The sequence below is a fragment of the Lutra lutra genome, chromosome 11, assembly GCF_902655055.1.
Source record: "Lutra lutra chromosome 11, mLutLut1.2, whole genome shotgun sequence".
NCBI lineage: Eukaryota > Metazoa > Chordata > Mammalia > Carnivora > Mustelidae > Lutra > Lutra lutra.
In genome coordinates this window covers 17,054,480-17,072,662 of record NC_062288.1, presented here as the reverse complement: position 1 = coordinate 17,072,662, position 18,183 = coordinate 17,054,480, and the positions used below count along the sequence as shown (strand labels likewise).

At 45.0% G+C, this 18,183-nt stretch overlaps 1 protein-coding gene, 1 long non-coding RNA gene and 1 other non-coding gene across 6 annotated transcripts in view; 1 reads left to right on the top strand and 2 right to left on the bottom strand.

Annotated features, from left to right (window-relative positions):
* Nucleotides 1–18,183, bottom strand: part of LAMB4 (laminin subunit beta 4) — a 100,535-nt gene that overhangs the window by 26,079 nt on the left and 56,273 nt on the right. For all 4 annotated transcript variants that reach the window (XM_047695850.1, XM_047695853.1, XM_047695852.1 and 1 more), the window contains 9 exons: nucleotides 15,237–15,414; nucleotides 14,005–14,148; nucleotides 12,319–12,550; nucleotides 11,704–11,863; nucleotides 10,627–10,632; nucleotides 10,006–10,222; nucleotides 9,173–9,393; nucleotides 4,560–4,656; nucleotides 1,538–1,913 (listed from right to left, as the gene is read on the bottom strand). In XM_047695850.1, coding sequence (XP_047551806.1) covers nucleotides 1,538–1,913; nucleotides 4,560–4,656; nucleotides 9,173–9,393; nucleotides 10,006–10,222; nucleotides 10,627–10,632; nucleotides 11,704–11,863; nucleotides 12,319–12,550; nucleotides 14,005–14,148; nucleotides 15,237–15,414 — 1,631 coding nt within the window. The remainder of the gene's footprint in view (nucleotides 1–1,537; nucleotides 1,914–4,559; nucleotides 4,657–9,172; nucleotides 9,394–10,005; nucleotides 10,223–10,626; nucleotides 10,633–11,703; nucleotides 11,864–12,318; nucleotides 12,551–14,004; nucleotides 14,149–15,236; nucleotides 15,415–18,183) is intronic.
* On the top strand, nucleotides 286–5,107 carry LOC125081313 (uncharacterized). Its single transcript, XR_007121635.1, has 3 exons — nucleotides 286–383; nucleotides 1,269–1,369; nucleotides 4,745–5,107. It is a non-coding gene; the product is annotated as an uncharacterized LOC125081313 (long non-coding RNA).
* Nucleotides 13,668–13,769, bottom strand: LOC125081537 (U6 spliceosomal RNA). The gene has a single exon (XR_007121734.1). It is a non-coding gene; the product is annotated as a U6 spliceosomal RNA (small nuclear RNA).

Here is an 18,183-nt window from a genome sequence, read left to right as displayed (position 1 = left end):
GGTCATGGAAGGCTTCAGGGAGGAGGCGGTGTTTTGGTGGCTGCTAAGGAGGAAGAGGAGCTCAGCAGGTGGCCCGGGAAGGGACAGACGTGCTGGTGTCTGGCAGAAGAGGCCTGGCCCTGGGACTCCTGCTCCTCTTGCTGTCTTTCTGCTCTACTCGGAGGTCCTGCGGTCTCTTTGTTTAGAATGTCCACTGTCGACTGGCTCATTCTGCCTTTCTGACAGGACCACTTTGTCCTCCATATTCTAGAACCACAAGCCTGTGGTCCATGGGCCAAAGCTCATTCTCAGACACATTTATTTGGCCTATTCGGTGTTTCTAAGAGCACTGTTGGATTAGCTGCTGTATTTTAAAGTGGGGGCCTTTGCATAAAAATCTGGAGGTCTGACATCTCTTGAAAAGTGGGAAGATCTGGGGACCCAGGGCTCAAATCCTGCAGGGCAACAGTCTTTACGAGGCTACAGATGTGCTCACTTTCAGCCACTAGCCTGGCCTGGCCCTTCCTCTGAACTACGTCGGTGGGCTCTTACCTTCTTTCTTGTTTAACTTTTAAGCTGTTACCATGTACCTCTGCGACTTCCTGCCTGATGAAAATGAATGGTCTTATATCGACACTGGTATTTTGTATAACATAAGACTCTGCATCTTCAAGTATTCTTTAATCCAGGACCTTTGATAGTGGGGCGGGGTGGGAGGAAGGGGATATTCTGCTACATAATCAGTCTTTCTGATTTCTTAGTAGACTATATACTCATAGAAGGATGGAGAACTGTATCCCGTGCATCCTGGGTTTTGCCCAGAGCAATTGGCAATTTTTTTCTGTAAAGGGTCAGATTGTAAATATTTTAGACCTGGCGGAGGGGCCTAGTCTCTGTCACAACAGCTCCACCTGCCCTTGTCCCAGGAAAGCAGCCACAGAGGACAGGCACATAAGTGGGCATGGCTGTGTACCAGCAAAGCCTCATTTACAAAAGAGGGTGGCCTGTGGGACTTTTGCCTGTGGTTTCCTGAGCCCTGGCCCAGACCAAACAACATAATTTCCAGAAATGTTTGATGTGTGTTATATAATTACATATATAACATATAATAAAAATGACAATGCATTTTGAGGAACTTCTCACACTTGCTCTATGACTTCACATTAATGTATGGGTTTTCCAAACAACAAAAGAATTTGGGAAGATTCAGCAAATTTCCCCCTGGGTGCCTGGTTGGAAAAATAAATCTGTATTATAAATGACCCTTTTTCCAATTTTGTGTCTTTCAGCTCTGCTGGGTTTGGGCTTTCCAAAATCAAGATCTTAATGATGCATTGCCTTTTTGTTCTAATTGATGTCATCTGGAAAGATCCCATGAAATCCTAAGTAGGTAAGAAAGACACAGACCATCACAATGACCAGCCTGGACACTGACCGAAAAATTATTTCCCTAATGTCCACATAGGTACATTTTGAAACTGAAGTCTGCTTTTTAAAGCTCCACGGGAGTCGAGGCACATCAGGAACTTGCTCTCTATGGCTTGAGCACAAATCTTACCGAACAGAGTCCTGATAATCCTTGACGGTTGAGAATTCCCCCGATGAGAAAACAGGATGTTTCAGAATCCTTTCTATTTCAGACAAGTTCTCTCTGAGGCCTTTGAAGTCGGCCTCACAGACCCGCACAGGCTCTCTTTTATCTCGCATGCTAGCGGCCAGCCTCATTAACCCTCGCACCGCTTCGGAGAGGGCAGAAACCGTGTGGTCCCAGGGATCAAAGCAGCCGTGACACCGAAGACAGGCAGGGAATTCCCGGCCGTGACCCCGGGCGCAGCGATCGCATCGTGGGCCGCTAACCCCCTCCTGGCAGCGGCACGTGCCCGTGTCCCGGTCACAGGTGGGCTTCTGGGTACCTTCCCTGTTGCAGTCACATGCTAAAATGAAGACAGAGGGAGCAGAGAATGTCAGTCACTTGGCCTTTTGCTTCTGACTCAAGAACAAAGCCCACTCCTCTTCCCGGAAAGTATCCCCGATGCCCATTTTTAAGGTGAACATTTAAAAACCGTATAATTACAGAGACCTGGCCGTGGCCATTACATACAGCACGCCTCTTTTCGTTCCACTAACACATCCGTTCATGGTTCCTGGATGGAGGTAACTGGTGTCGTCTTTACTGTGTGAGTGTTCTTGTGTGGGTTCCTTCGCCTGTTCGATGAGTAACCTGGATGTCACACTAGCGTCTGGGGCTACTCCCCCCGTGGGTGACTCAGGCGTGTCGGAGACCCTCTAGGAATTCTCGTGACCACACTCTGTCTCAGGAAAACCCAGCCTGCGGGTGCTGACCCCTGCCGTTTTCCATTACATAAGGAGAACCAGTCCAGCCTCCAAAAAAGGGGGGAAATCACTCCATCATGTTTACCCAGAGGAGCTGAAAACTTATGTCCATGCAAAACCCCGCAGACAGATGTTTATGGCAGCTGTATTTATAATCGCCCAAACTTGGAAACAACCACGATGTCCTACAGTGGGTGAATGGGTAAAGAAAACTGTGGTACAAGGGATATTTTTCAAGGCTAAGAAGAAATGAGCTGTCAAACCATGAGAAGACACAGAGGGACCTTAAATGCCTGCCACCTAGTGAACTAAATCAATCTGAAAAGGCGATGTACTGTAGGATTCCAACTACCAGACATTCTGGAAAAGGCAAAACCATGGAGACAATAAAAAGATGAGTGGCTGGCATGGGCTGTGGGGAGAGGGGTGGCGAGAGAGGAACAGGTGGGGCACGGAGGATTTTTAGGGCAGTGAAAATATTCCATATGAGGCCATCATGGGGGGTATGTGTCCTTACACATTTGTCCGAACCCACAGAATGGAAACTACCAAGAGTGAACCATAACGTGAACTGTGGACTTGGTGGTTATGGTGTGCGTCAACGTGGGGTCATCAGTTGTAACATGGGGGTGTTGGTAATGGGGCTGGCCGTGCGTGTGTAGGCGGTGGGGATATATGGGAAATCTCTGTACCTTCCTCTCAATTTTGCTGTAAATCTAAAATTGCTCTAAAAAAAAAGTTTAAAAAAAACAACAACAGATGCTACATGTAATTCAGTTGAGTAGCTTTTTGATTAAGGCTGAGGACGGAGAATGGATAGAGCTATGGAAGTTACAGCAATTTCCAGAAGTTCGGGACATCATTAGCCTGTGTCACTAGACTAACTGCAAGGAACGAGTGATTTGAAAATGCATTTTACGGCTTGAGTAAAAATCCCGATTACAAATAAAAACTGATTAACACACTAGGCTCCTCAACTAGATCCCATCTTTCCAGCACATTCGCTTTGGCTCAGAGGCTTCAGCAGGAGCCCCTCCGGGGTAGCACTAGGTCAAGTCACCAGTCACCAGTAACTATTAATGGCTCTTTTCCAGGAGTGTCAGAAGGGTCTATGGCCCCAGTTGATCATGTGCAAAGTTTTCTCTATCAAAGCTGAAAGCATCTCAGAACACGAGATTACTGAAATATTAGGAGGGCACAGACGGAAGATGCTCAGACAGATTTTCCAGGAGCCAAATTCTTCCCTGGTTTTTAACGTCTCCATTCCAGTTAGAAAACTAAGTGGGACTGGGGGGGAACCACTGAGGATAGGGATTTGAATGGGGCAAGGAAATGAAGGCCATTTTTCTTAGCCACAAAAGCACATTTAGAAAGGAATAGGGAGGAGGAAAAAGTTACCATGTGGCTATGTAGAGGTGACTGCGATAAGCCCACCACATTGGATATTCCTTTGGATTGACCTCTTTTGTCAGCAGACCGCAGAGATTCACAAATCGACTAACCCAGACTCTCAATCCGCTGTCCAATATGGTAGCTACTTAACACCCGGGGCTGCTGAAATGTAAATGAATTGAACACACGGTTCTTTTCTTCGTCCTCACTAGCCACATCACAAGTGCTCATCAGCTCCCAGGCCCGTGACCCCTGCATCCCAACGGTGCCAACTGGACCATTTCCATTGCTGCAGAAAGTTCTGTCAGACGGTGCTGCTCTAAGCCCAGTGCTAAGACATGGGGTGAAAGGCACTAGAACATGAACTCCACGAGCATAGGGGCCTTGCCTTATCTGCTCATGACCTAGCGCACCCAGGAGGCATTTTGTGAATATCTTAAAATAAATGAAACAGGGAATATCTGAAAGAGCCAGAATTACGAGATCCAAGTTGGGGAAACATTCCCTCTTCTGGCTTCCTAGGAACCATCTCCTGGCCTGCACCTCCCTCTAGAAGCTGTTTATGTCAACATGCTTCCAAATAGCAGAAAACAGGCCACAGGCCATGACCTCAGACGTCTGTTGCATTTTAGGGACTTTGAGGAATTGCAATCCAGGCTTCATCACATGTAATGTAGCCAAAGGCTTGACACAAATCTTTTTATAAGGCTATAAAAAATACTCTTTTCAAAGCAAAGATTGCACATTGTGAATTTTCTATCAAATAAAGGAATTTAAAATTCAGCTGGCTCATAGCATGCCTGTGGTCAGACCAGGGGGATGGTCCTTGTGCTTTTAGAATGAGTAATACTTACGAATGCATCGCCCCAGTGGATCACGGTAATAATCTTCCTTGCACTCGCTGCACAGTTTCCCATCATAGCCTAATTTACACGGACACTGGCCTATAAGCTGGAAGAACAGTCATGGGTGAGGAATTGCCAAGCTTTATGATCTAAAACAAATAATGCATCTTAATATGAAATTGTTTTCCCTCCAGTGGTTTAGAACATACAGCTGTGCAAAGGCAGAGGAAGGATGATTCCCACGGCCAGCAACTACCCTCGGCAAGACCACGGCTCAGGAGCTGATGTGTTTTGGCTTTGGGCCCCTGAATATACTGCCTGCTTCCAGCTGTTTGAGGCCAGGTGGCCCCAAGCTGGGAAACATACACAGATGTAAATGAAAACAAAACACATCACGGGAAACGGGCCACATTCTTTTCCTCTACAGTTATGGGAGTTCATGCATGATGAACAGAGAGGCTGAAGGCCTGGATGAACATTCACCAACTGATTTGGCAAATAATGTTTCCATTATGGAATATACAATGGAGCTTCTCCCAACTGGGCTAGTGTTTTGCTCAACAAAGCAATATTTTTTTGCAATTGAAGCTTAATCATTTAATGACGGTTATTTGACTGTGTTTTGGGGGAGAGGGCTAATCTTTTGTATACCCTCTCAACAGGATCCTTGACCAGCCTTTCTGAAAACTGGGGAGGTTAGAAAATTCACAGGAGAAAAATACAGAAGCAAATCACTATTGTCACAGTACTTGGTTATACTTGACCAAATTTGCTTAAATGACAGCTCCATCAGTAGTCTGACTTATACAATGACCAGATCTACACAGCTTCTGCCTTTCTTTGGCGTTCCCATTAGCTTCTCCTCAAATATAAGGAGTTGTGGTGAGTAGGCTGTCCCTGAAACCTGACAGACTTCTGGTTGTCCTTAATTGTTGGGCAATCTTTCCTCCGATGGGTGGAGAGTCTGCTCTTTTGTAACTTGTTGCCGTTGTTCTGAGCCCTGTTGCACAAAAAGGGCAGCCTCCCCCTTCCCTGGGACAGTCCCTCTCCCAACTGGAGATGACCATTCTCAATTTGCATTTGCTTCTTTTCTCTGGACTGATCACCCCTAATTCCTTCAAGCCTTCACCCCAGAATAGCGACGGTTCTATGCGCTCTGCTGATTGGCTTCCTTGGGACAGGTACTAGTTTGTCAATAGAATGTTTAAAAGGTAGGACATGGAAGTAACAACAATGTTCCTATGGCTGTCCGACCAGTACAGAGGACTATGGGACAGTGACTGGCCTGACCCCGAGTGTGGCATTCCCACCGGTACAGCTGGAACGGACACTGTGTTTTTGGCAGCCTGGCTACCACGGCTGGCTCACAGAAGTGAAAATTCTCAGATGTTTTTCACACGAGCTGGTGCCAGGTTCTTACTCCTACTCTGCATTGATGCAATGGATTTTAAAAACCCAGTTGCAAAACTTTTACTTTTATCCTGGTACCATTTCACATTCTTCTTTCCAGCCAACAGGATGGGCTGTGAGGATATCTTGTCTCATGTTCTGTCTTTATCCCAGGAGCTTACAACTTTGCCATATCTGCAAATTTGATAATATTTGGGAGGCATGTTTCCCCACCTCAATCCCAACTGTTGATGAAAATATTGGATTGCACATTTGGCTCTCGCTCTGTAATAATGCACCAACGATGACCTCCTGCCTGACATAGAGACATTTACCAGTGGTTGTTTAAACAGCTGGGAATCTAAAGATCCACCTGTCTCTTCTATACTCCAGTGAAAATGTTTCCTGATTTTAAAGAGCAGTCTTCCCCAAGGAATCCCCAATGGACCAGACAACCCCAAATACCCTTGTCATCAGGGGGCCTTCTGGTTAAACCAACGCCATCTGATGCTAGCTTCATAGCCTTCCCTTAGTCTCCATGACTGGACTGTGGTCTTCATTGAGTCCTGCTACAAATATGCTTCCTAAAAGGTCTACGGGGCACCTGGGTGACTCAGTTGGGTAAGCATCCAACTCTTGATCTCAGCTCAGCTCAGGTCTTGATCTCAGGGTTGTGGATTCAAGCCCTATTTTTGGCTTCATACTGAGTGTGGAACCTACTTTAAAAAAAAAAGGAGAAGAAGCTAAAAGGTCTAAGAAGCATGCCCGATGTGGTGTCATGAACATTGGGAGTCCCTCTTGAATTAGGAAGCCAAGCACTCACATAGAGTCATTTTGTTCCACGGTCAGCGGCAGCAGGTGTGAGGAGTGGGGGGGGGGGGGGGAATGAGACAGGTATGGTCATCTAGTGCTCAGATACCATTCTCCAGTAAAAGGAACCAGGTCTCCTTAAAGAAATGGCTAATTCAGGGCACCTGGGTGGCTCAGTCATTTAAGTGTCAGACTCTGGATTTCAGCTAAGGTCAGGATCACAGGGTCATGGGATCAAGGCCTGCATCATGGAGCCTGTTTAAGATTCTCTCTCTTCCTCTCCCTCTGCCCTTCCTCCCACTTCTCTCTCTTAAAAAAGAAGAAGGAGGAGGAGGAGGTGGAAGAGGAGGAGGAGTAGGAGGAGGAGGAGAAGAAGGAGGAAAAGAAGGAAAGAAATGGCTTTTCTTAGGATAGTGGCAAGAAATACACCAGATGAGCTTAGAGTATCTTGTCATGCAGAAAGTGCTTAAAAAACTCGAAAACCTAATAATAATGAGGCATGTCAAAGGGACATAGAAACCCACTGAAATCACTCCCAATGACCAGAGCTGGAATAACATGAACAGCAAAATAAAGTCATATCGGATTGTAACTTGAAGTATAATATAAATACCCATGACTCCATGTAGATATTAAAAACTGATTAATAAATGAAGACCTGGGGACAACAGATAAATCTCAGTGCCGAAGAATTCCAAATAATTTATGGAGCTACTTTGCCCTCAAGGAAGGAGTGTGAAACTCCCTGCTGCTCACGTGTAGATTGTGCATGTTGACTTTCTTCCACGGAGCACAGTATGGAAAGGAGGAAAGAAAGTAACTTTACAGAACAGAACCATGACAAACACTACCTCAGCCCGGTGACTGGGATTCGTGTCAACAGTGCTAAGTCATGTAGATGGTGTGCAGCCTTAAGAGGATGTTATGAGAACAGCACTTTCCCTCTGTGGGCTTCTTCCTCAAACCCATAATCCAAGCCCAAACAGGAGAAAACATCAGATAAATTTGAATAGAGGGACATTTTCCAAAATCTTCCTCAAAATTGCTAAGGTTGTCAAAAATAAGGAAAGCCTGAGAAACGCTACAATGAAGAAGAACCTGAAGAAAGAAGATGACTAAAGGTAATGGGGTGTCCTGGATGGGGTTTGGGAACAGAAAAATGACAATAGGTGACCAACTAAGGAAATCTGAGTAAATTATGGACATTAGTTAATGATACTGTGTAAATACTGGTTCATTAATTGTGACAAATCACCATACTAATGTAAGGTGTTGAAAGCAGAGGAAGGTGGGTGTGGGGTCCATCTTCTCTGTCCTATCTTCACAACTTTTCTGGAAATCTATCCTAAAATAAAACATTTATTAGGGAAAAAAGGGCATGGCCGAGGTAGGGTTGTGTGTGTGTGTGTGTGTGTGTGTGTGTGTGTGTGTGTGTGTTGGAGCAGAAGAGCTGGAGAGAAAGAAGAAGAAAGAGAAAGGAAAACACGTTCTATATATGAGAACTACCTTCAAAAGTTGACTTGCCTAAGATTTGACCTTTGCATCAGCTGAACAGTGGAACTGAAATTGGAGATGAGTCACGCTTCTCATTATTTTTAGTAGTTGGGAAAAGTCCAGCTTCTTAAATTAGCATTTTGATTCCAATTAAAGCCTGGTCCCTGCAGTGTGGACAGACTCTAAAATTTCTTCTCATTGTTTTACCCTTCCCTCCAATCTCTATTAATGTGGCAAGTGTTTCAAAGAATGTATTTATTAAGCCAAGGACCCTGATTATGCCATGAATACTTTTTTTCCATATAGATGTTATATTTGTTTCAAAAATTCTGTGCCCGTTATTTTATGGACTAAAAATCGCATGTGCAGCTAGGTAGCATTAATGGTACGTTACAGAACACAGGTTTGTTCCTAGTACACTACCCTGCATTCCTTCGAAACAACGGAGGCTGGTCTGGCAAGAAAAGAGGACATCTTATTTTCCCCGTATGTAAAGCCATTGGTGAGCTATAGGGAATGACAGTTTAATTTCTGAAAATGGAACTGCGGTTCTGCAGGCATGCATTGATTTTCATTCTGATCCTCAATTCTGATTAATAACCAATTTCTTGTCGATTCCCTATGATCATACATACAGGGTCGGCAAAGAGAAGCTGTCTGTGTTTTGCTGTGCATGAATTCTGACTTCCCCATTCACAAAGAGGCTTGGAGAAAACCAAAAGAAGCCAAACTTGACCTTGAGACCCTCATTCTCTTTTTTAGTGTTTTTCATTCCTTATAAATGCAGACTCTATCCCCCTATGAGGCCAATCCTGTCCAAAAACACTAATTAACAAGAGTATATAAAGAAGATGTTATTTGAAAATTTGGAAACCATGTCTCCCCCTCCCTTCCCACTCTAGCTCCCTGGAAAGTTCAAAGCATCTTGCCTGGTCACAGTGGCCGCCGTGAGAGGTCTGGGGGTCACAGTCGCATGGCTGGCATCCTCTGCCGGGGACAAGATTCCAGTATCCATCGGCACAACGGTCACAGGCCCGGCCCGTGACGTTGGGCAGACAAGGGCATGTGCCGGTGTCAGGGTCACAGAGGCAAGCTCCCCGACCAGGGGGACACTCAGCGGGATTCACCCCAGAAGGATGGCAGGAGCACCCTGAGGAAACAGCGCCATTGCTGTGGGTAAACTCAGGGACAACACCGGCATTCAACAAACATACAGACATTGTACGTATCGTTTCTCTGAAGGGCTCACGGAGGAGGCACCTCACGATGTTTCAGGTCTACCAAAGAATCTAAGTAGTTGAACCCATTCAACACTTCTGATCACCCCACATAGCGATTTCATGTAGTTCTGCTGACTGTGTTCCAAGAGCTCACAATTAGGATGACTGAAAACCTTGCTTTTCTGACTGCCATTCATGATCTGAAAACAGTTCACTGCGTTGACTTCAGTCAACTGAAATAGTTAATATCTTCTAAAAACTTCTGCCAACCCCCCCTTTTTTTTTAGATTATAGACTCAACCCCTGGCCCTCTTCTGCATCAGTGGTTCCCAAACTGCTACCTTAAAGACACTGGATGAACTTGGTCCCAGTGCCGATTCTGGGAAATTCTACTCAGTGGGTCGGAGGTATAGTCTAGGAATCGGTCTGTTAATATCCCGGCCCTGTCCCCAGGTGATCCCGGCACATGCATGGAGGACCTCGCTCTGCTGCCATGTTCCCAGCCCCCAATCCACCCTCCCTGGGGAGCTGGGCAGACTTACTCTGGCAGGTCTGATTGATGGCCGATCCAAAGTGACCTGGTTTGCAGAACTGGCAGTGGGGCCCCTGTGTGTTGTGCAAACACCTCAGGCACTCCCCTGTCAGCCGGCTGCAGGACTCAGGGTCCGTCACGTCGGTGTTGTTGCTGCAGGCACACGGCTGGCAAGGCGCTCCCGGAATTCTGGGATTTCCGTAGAAACCTGCAGAGCATTCTCCACACTTTTCACCTGAAAAGAAGGGAGAGGAAATGGGAATGACATGAGAAGCGTGTGTGTCTGTGTGTGTGTGGGGGGGGGGGGGGGGCGTGTCAGGGAGCAGGGATGGAGACGAGTACAGAGAATAATTAGGCTCTTCAAGGGATAATGAGATGTCACACGTGGGGACGTAGAAGGAAAAATGTTCTGAATTAAAACATTCATTTTAATTTATTATCCAGTCAGAGAATACAATGATTATTCAGGACTAAAAAGTCCTTGGTGAGGAACACATTCTAGTCCTTATATAAGAAACTAGAGTATTAGGCACAAGATCCCTGGATCTTTCTATAACGGGGGTCACCCAAGTGTCTCAGGACCCAAAGCCAATCTCACCTTGTGTTCTCTCTGGGGTACCCCCACCCTCACCTGCTTCTGGAGGTGAACCAGCAGCACCTGAATGGGGTCTAGCAGTGTAGATGGTGACTGTGGTTTTTGTGATGTGTGCACGCTGGACGGTGTTTTTATCAAGCACTGGGAGGAGAAAATATCCCTTTCCTCCTCTACCTGCTACCTTTCCAACCACCAGGGAACTGTAGTCAGTTAGGTGCCCAAACTGTGGGTCTACCCACCCACCCCCCATTTTGGTTCATTCTATTTAGGAGTGTGCTCATCAGCCAATCCTGGTCTCAGTTCTGAAACACTGACCAACCAAGCCAGAGTGGACACAGACAAGAAACTACGTGGGAAGAGGTCAAAATGAAGTAGAGACATAGGTAGCAAAAAGAAACAAAAACCAAAATCCAAACCAAAACAAAAAAACTAGCCGCATCATTTATTACCATGATAGTAACTATTGTTGGAGAAAACAGCAGCACCATATTCCCAAACTATGATTAAATCAAGTAGGTTTCATGTTTTTTCCTTGTTTGTCTTATATGTTTACACTCATGCTTAAACTCCTTAAAATAAAAGTTTTGGTAGAGGGACAGACACAAATACTGAATGCACTTATATGGTGTCTATTTGAGGCCCAAATCAGTGCTTCAGATTGGAAAAAAATACATTATTTTTGTGAAATATCAGTCAAATTGACTGGTTGGGATTACATAAAGTATTTGATTAAAATTTTTTATGTTTTAATTGCCAACATTATATGTTATATGAGACATATATATTACTTAATCACCCATGTATCTTACTTAACATGTGATGGTTTTATTTTAAATAAATCTATTTGATTTAAACTCATTTGGTCAGTTAATGTTCCAGAATGTTATTTAAAAAAAAATTATAGCTTGGAAGAATGAGCTTTTCATTGTTTGTTTCTGAATCCTTCAAATCCTTTGTTCAGTAAAGCAGCAAGATACCAGATTGTGTCTTCTTACCATTAACTTACATTCAGGACCACTCAGTTGTTCAAAGCAGATAAATTATGAACATGGGATCAGTTTTTAGATAGCATTATGGGATAGAAGCAAAAAGGCAACATGAACTAGACTACACACCTGCATAACCCTGAAGACAATTGCAGATCACATCTGAGCTCCAAGGATGCTGATAACAGGAATGGGCAAAATACTGGCTACTCGAGGGAACGTCTGGACATCGGCAAGGACGGCAGGACTGTCCCAAAGGAGGATTCCCATAGTAACCATCGATGCATCTGGCAAGACAATTGCTTTTTACGAAATGTTCCTGGAGAAAGCTCACATTAGCCAGTGTGGATTTGTTATGCTCGAGGACAGTGCAACTCTCAAAACAGTATTTTATAAGATGCTTTTTTGCTTCCGTGAAGGGATTTTTTTGCTTTACATTGAAAGTCCCAAGGTGTACAGTCATTAAACTCAGTATAGTAGCAGTGAATGTACATGTTATGCTTTAGGGACATAAAAAACAAGGTGCCAGGCCAATAAATGCCCATTTTTAAATTTAATCAGACATGGTCTGGCTCATCACAAGATCTTGAAGGACATCAGGAATGACGCTCTACCTTCCCCCACTCCCTATAGCAATCTTTCTACACTTAAATACTGTTGAGTCTCTACCCAGTGGTCCTTCAGAGGGTGTTGTGACATTGGAACAAAAGAAACAAAATTAAAGTGCGTGTGAATTTCCTACCTTTCACAGTTTCTTCCAGTTGTAAACCCCCCACAATTGAAGCATGAGCCTGTTTCGGGATCACAAAGTTCCGCGAATCCATTACAAAGGCAAGGGCGGCAGCTGGGGAACCCAAAGTAGCCTTCCAGGCACCGGTCACAACGGCGGCCGGCCACCTCCCCCTGGCAGGAGCACTGTCCCGTTATTTGGTCACATATAGGGCTCTTTGAGCCTTGCGGATGACAGTGACATGCTAGACAAAGAAAGAGGACATGTTGAGTGGGGGCAAGTGGCGTGCCGGGGGAATGAGTGACGGTCCTGATTTTGTAAACTTGAACTCACTGTCACATCCCGATCAGGCACATAAAGTGAGTCCGAGAGCCTGGCGTGCACCCAGTACCAGGTCAGTGTTTGTCGAACGATTCCCTGAGTCACCCAGTGAACCGTACGCTGTGAGCCACTGGGGTTTCTAAGCGTCGTTTCTACACCGGACCTCAACAAAGAGCGTGTTCTTAATGACTCGAACTTCCACTCATCAACTCAAACTTCAAGATTCTAAAGAATATAAAAACCCTTCTCAAGGTGGTTGGATTTTTCCTTTTCCTAGGTGAGGTCACAGAGGCTCAATCCTTTTCTAGCGAATTGTTGACTCCCTGGAGCCAGTCTTCCCTACAGGAAGTCAGGAGGCGGAAGACAGGCTTGCTCCTCTGTGTTTACCCCTTTGTGCATCATAAGTGCTTCATCTTTTTTTTTTTTTTCTTTCTTCCTTCCTTCCTTCCTTTCTTTCTTTCTTTCTTTCTTTCTTTCTTTCTTTTTTTTTTTTAAAGAAAGGGAAACAGCAATGATCATGGGCCTAAGCACTGTCTGCTGGGCAGACAATGACCAGGAAGGTATGCCATCTCTCTGAATCATGACTAAAAAGATATGCTGTTCCTTTACCTGGAAGAACTAACCTATCCAGAGATACCCACCAAGCTAGGCTTCTGCGGAGAACAGTATTCTCACTAACGATTTACAGAGTGAACAGAGAACTATATCCCCTGAACACGGGAGCCATGAGACTGGATTACCACTGCATATGAATAAAGACCTATCTAAGCCCTTATTAATGGGTAGCTTCTAAAATCAGTTCCTCATTTTTTTGCGACCCCAGCATCAGACAGGGTGATATCCAGGTGGCAGAGCTGTCCCCGTCCTTGACTCCTCAATCTCATTTTCTTTCGACCTGGCCAGCCACGTGGCTTCTGTGCCAGATCGTAAAGCTGGGCTGGCACAGCCAACACCTTTCCTGGTGTTCGCACAACCTCCCTGGACTGCCATCTCTTTGATACACACTGCATGCTCCCAGAAGTACGGGCTGTGTTTTTACCATCACTCGTGTTGCCTTCGCAGATTTGCGTGTCCTCCTTGCACAGGAGCTGTGCTGATCTCTATCATTCCAGTGTTAGGATATGTGCCATCGAAGCGAGCACCATCACTCACGATTACTAAAGGAGCTCTGTATCCGGTGGGTGCCCTCAGAAGGGATGAATGATATATGATGGGAAAATTCTCCTGTACATTTTATCTACGCAGACAGACAGCCTGAATCATGGCATCAATTTCCCAGTCCCCTCCTTTTTGGGAGTCCCATACTGATTTTCCTGCCTTCCAAACTCCAAGGTTGTGACCATGCATGCCCTCCCCCATCCGTTCTTTGCTACGTACGGTGACAGCCATGATGTCCCAAGCCGTAGCTTCCTGGTGAGCACCTGTCACAGCAGCGACCAGCCACATGAGGCTTGCATGGGCACTGGCCCCCAAGTCGGCTGCAGCTGGGCCCCACTGAGCCCTGGGGGTGACACTTACAGGCTGTGGGGAGACAAAGAGGACAGGTAGAGGTGAAGGAAGAGACAGAGAAGCACCTGGTCCTGTTGGGAGCTTTAGTTCACTTCTCTTTCGTTTGGTACTTCTCTCATCCTTGACTCCTTCATCTGTGAAATGGGGAAATTATAGCCCCTACCCCAGGGGATTATGAGGATTAAAGACAATAATGCCTGTGAAATACTTAGAACCATGGAGCAGGAAGTAAGTGCTCAATAAATATGACAATATACATACCTTAATAAATGTTACTTAACAGGTTAGTGAAAGGCTTAAAATAAATTGTTTTAAAAATTAGCTCTTCCAATATAATTATTATTATTGATATTATTCCTTCAATTCCTAATGATCTATGTTGGTGCTGGACTATCTGTTTCATTTCCCTTATTCTGTATCTTTCATGGGGTTGTGGGAACCCTGCAGTGTAATGGGATAAGCATTTGCCCAGAACTCAGGAACCCCGGGCTCTCACTGGGGGGAGATTTTGTAAAACCCATCCCCTGGGAACATATGACAAAGTTTGAAGAAGTTTTTGAATGTCATAACTGGAGGGAAGGTGCTACTGGTCTTGGGTGGTCAGACGGTAGGGATGATGCTAAACTTCCTATTAAGCACAGAAAAACCCCCATGAAGACCCCTCCCCAAAACAAAGCTTTATCCAGCCCCAAATTTCAGAAGTGCTAAGGGTGAGAAGCACCGCTCTGTGGCTTAGTGAAATGGACAAGTTACCTAATGTGTTTGGACTCCAAGAGTCTTGATCATTGAATGAAAGTTTGAGGATGAAGGACGTTGTTTACAGTTCACTCCAGCCCTAAAAATCCAGGACCCCAAATAAGTATTTTAGGACCAATGTTCCAGTATTCTAGCAGCCCAATGCTACTCCAAGGCTCCTTTTTTATACACTTACTGTACTGTGCATTGGGATTCCAACACACAGCAGACTTTGTTATATATCTAATCATTGGGAAATTGGCATTGACATTGATTGTTTGGAGGAGATGCTAAAAAAAATTAAATCGATTCATTCACATTCTAAAAAGCTGTGCGTCAGTAGAGCCCATTGGGTCACCACTCACCTACTGCCCCGTTGTGCAGCCTGGCGGACATGCTGACTATCAGCCTTTCACACACATCAGGTAGCACCTGGGGTCCCGTCTTCGAGGCAATTTCAACACAGCTGTGTAGCTGATATTCATCTAAGTCTCTCTTGCTGCAGAAATTCTCCAGTGAATTGATTTGGGGAATCAGACCAAGCTTTTGAAATAATACAAAAAGAAGACTGAGGTTCGTAACTGTCTCCCATTTAAGATTCTACTTGTATAAACAATTAGACCTATGAGGAAATGCTTACAACTGAAGATTTTAAGATTTTTATTGTGTTTAAGAAATCTTTAAATATTTACATTTATTGACTTGAGACAAAGAAAATAAGACTTTTTTCTTTTTACCTTCCTTATTATACTTTTAGCTTGCTCATAAATTTGTCTTAGATTTCTAAGACTTTAAACTAGGCTACTTGTGATAAATTCATAAATTATGGCTTAGCGCTTTCCATTGTATTATTGTGGAACTCTAATTCCACAAAACTCTCCTTTTAAATGTTTTGTCCTTTTCAGTTACATATGAACAATAGTGTCCTACATCAAACTATCTGCCTCTTGGAGAGTCACAGTATAGATTAACATATTAAAGCTCTGAGAAGTCCTACAAGAAAGATACTTTCAAACTCCATGCTTCCAGGGTGGCTCAGTGGGTTAAGTCTCTGCCTTCGGCTCAGGTCATGATCTCAGGGTCCTGGGATTGAGCCCCGCATCATGCTCTCTGCTCAGCAGGGAGCCTGCTTCCCCCTCTCCCTCTGCCTGCTACTCTGCCTACTTGTGATCTCTCTCGCTCACTGTCAAATAAATAAATAAAATCTTAAAAAAAAACAAAACACCTCAGTGCTTCCATGCTTATTTAACTACTTGGTTCTATACTCAAGTAACACTAACATTCCACAAATTCAATATAACACAGATACATTTTGTGAATTGTTGGCTTAGCGCATACAGCTATTAGAAGGACAAATGCATTGTTCTAGGCTTATTCTCAAAAAGGGATCATCTATAGTTTGATACCTATGTGAAGAAAAACCATACAGTTATATTTCTTGAGAAGATTTTACCCATGTTATAACCTATGACCACTTTAAATGTTTTTCAGTGGCATGGCTGACACAGTGGAGAACACGCTAATATAAGAGAATCGATCACACCAAGTTGGTCACAACTGAAATTAAGATTTAATTCCGCAGGTCTAGTTAAGAGTGAACCAGGTGACCCAGATAGATTTCCCCTGGCCTTCTTGTTTTGTCCATACTGAACCTTGCTCCCATAGTCCTTTGCTTCAACCCCCTTTCAACCACCCCTGCTCCAGCACCCATCCACACCCCCTAGTCCGTCTCCCTTTGCCGTCTGACACACCAGTGGTGCATTCTCAGCCTTAGATATCCATTTCACAGTGTCTCCACTCCTCAAACCTCTATCCTCATTTTCTCTGCACTCCCGGACGGGCCACTCACTGCCTCTTCCTCTTCTGGCTTCACAGAGGAAAGGGAGACTCCCACTTCCTGCCTCCCAAACTCCTGGCACTCAGGTACTACCCCCCCACCACCACCACTGCCCTGTCCCTTCAGCACTCACGAAGATGTGTCCCAGTGGAGGAGATGTCTGCCACCATCCCCTTTGCCCTCAGGAAACTTTTCTATGGATTATGCTCTCTTTCTTTAATCTCTTCCTTTCAACTGGCACTTAAATGTGCTGAAATCTCTCCCATCTGTAAAATCACCTCCTTGATCTCATACTTCCCTTCTGCCCCTGCCTCCATCTCAGCCCTTTGACTCCTTGATAGCCAAATCTCTTGAAACATTGTTTCCTTGGAGCCCTCCCTGCCTCCTCCCACATTTACTCTTCTCGCCAATGCCACACCTCTCCTTCCCCCCATCCCTCAGTGTTGGGTTCCTCAGGGTTCTCCCATAAGCCCCCTCCTTACCCCACCCCCCCCATTCTAGGTGACCTTGATAATGGCGTGCCTTCGGTTACCATCGATACAGATTGCTGGTATCTCAATCTAGGTCTCCTGCCCACAGCTCAATTGCAGGCACCAGATCTGCTCAGACAAGCTTACTGGTCACCCCACAGCACTGCAAACCAATGCACCTGCCACCTGCTTTCCTTTCTGTGCCTGTTGGCAGGAAACAGTGCCAGCATCTCCCAAGATACTCAGTGTAGAAAACTGAAGAAGGTCATCTTTGATACTGACTTTTTTGTCATCAACACTGCCTACCCACCTCCCCTCCTCACCCCCACAACAAATCAATCACGAGCCTGGTCCACATAAACTCTTAAATGTGTCTGGGGTGCATTTATCTTTCTTCGTCCCCCTGTCACTGCTCTGAGACCATCTAGTTTACCATGATGGCCGCCCGACAGACATCCCATCTTCCACTCTTGTTCCCCTTCCCCCATCAATTTTCTACCCTGTAGTTGCGGTGATTCCTTAAAAGGCAGTTTGTTCAGATAACTCCTCCTTCAAACCTTCAGTGGCTTTTTTCTCTTACCTCCGGCCCCCCAACCTCCTGGCTCAGTGGTTCTCAATATGGGAGGGGCTGTCCCCTAAGGGGCATTTTGGAAATTCCAAGGGGTAGTTTTGGTTGTCACGGCCATCGGATGAGGTGTGTTACTGGCTTTTAGTGGGTGGGGATCAGAAATCCCAGATGTTTTGACACAAAGGAAAATCAGCCCCATATCCTACAGCTTTCGAATGCTCCACCGAACATCCATGAAGGAGAAATCTTTGCTTATAATTATGAGCTAAAATCTTAGTCTATGTTTTAAAAACATGTTTGCAACACACCTGCTTTCCTGGCTGTGTCACACTGAGTGATTCTACACCTATGACCCTGTCCCCGTCTCATGTGTCTGTGGTGTATTCCTGCCAGTGCACAAACATATTGAAGTACATAATGTTTCTCTATAAATTACT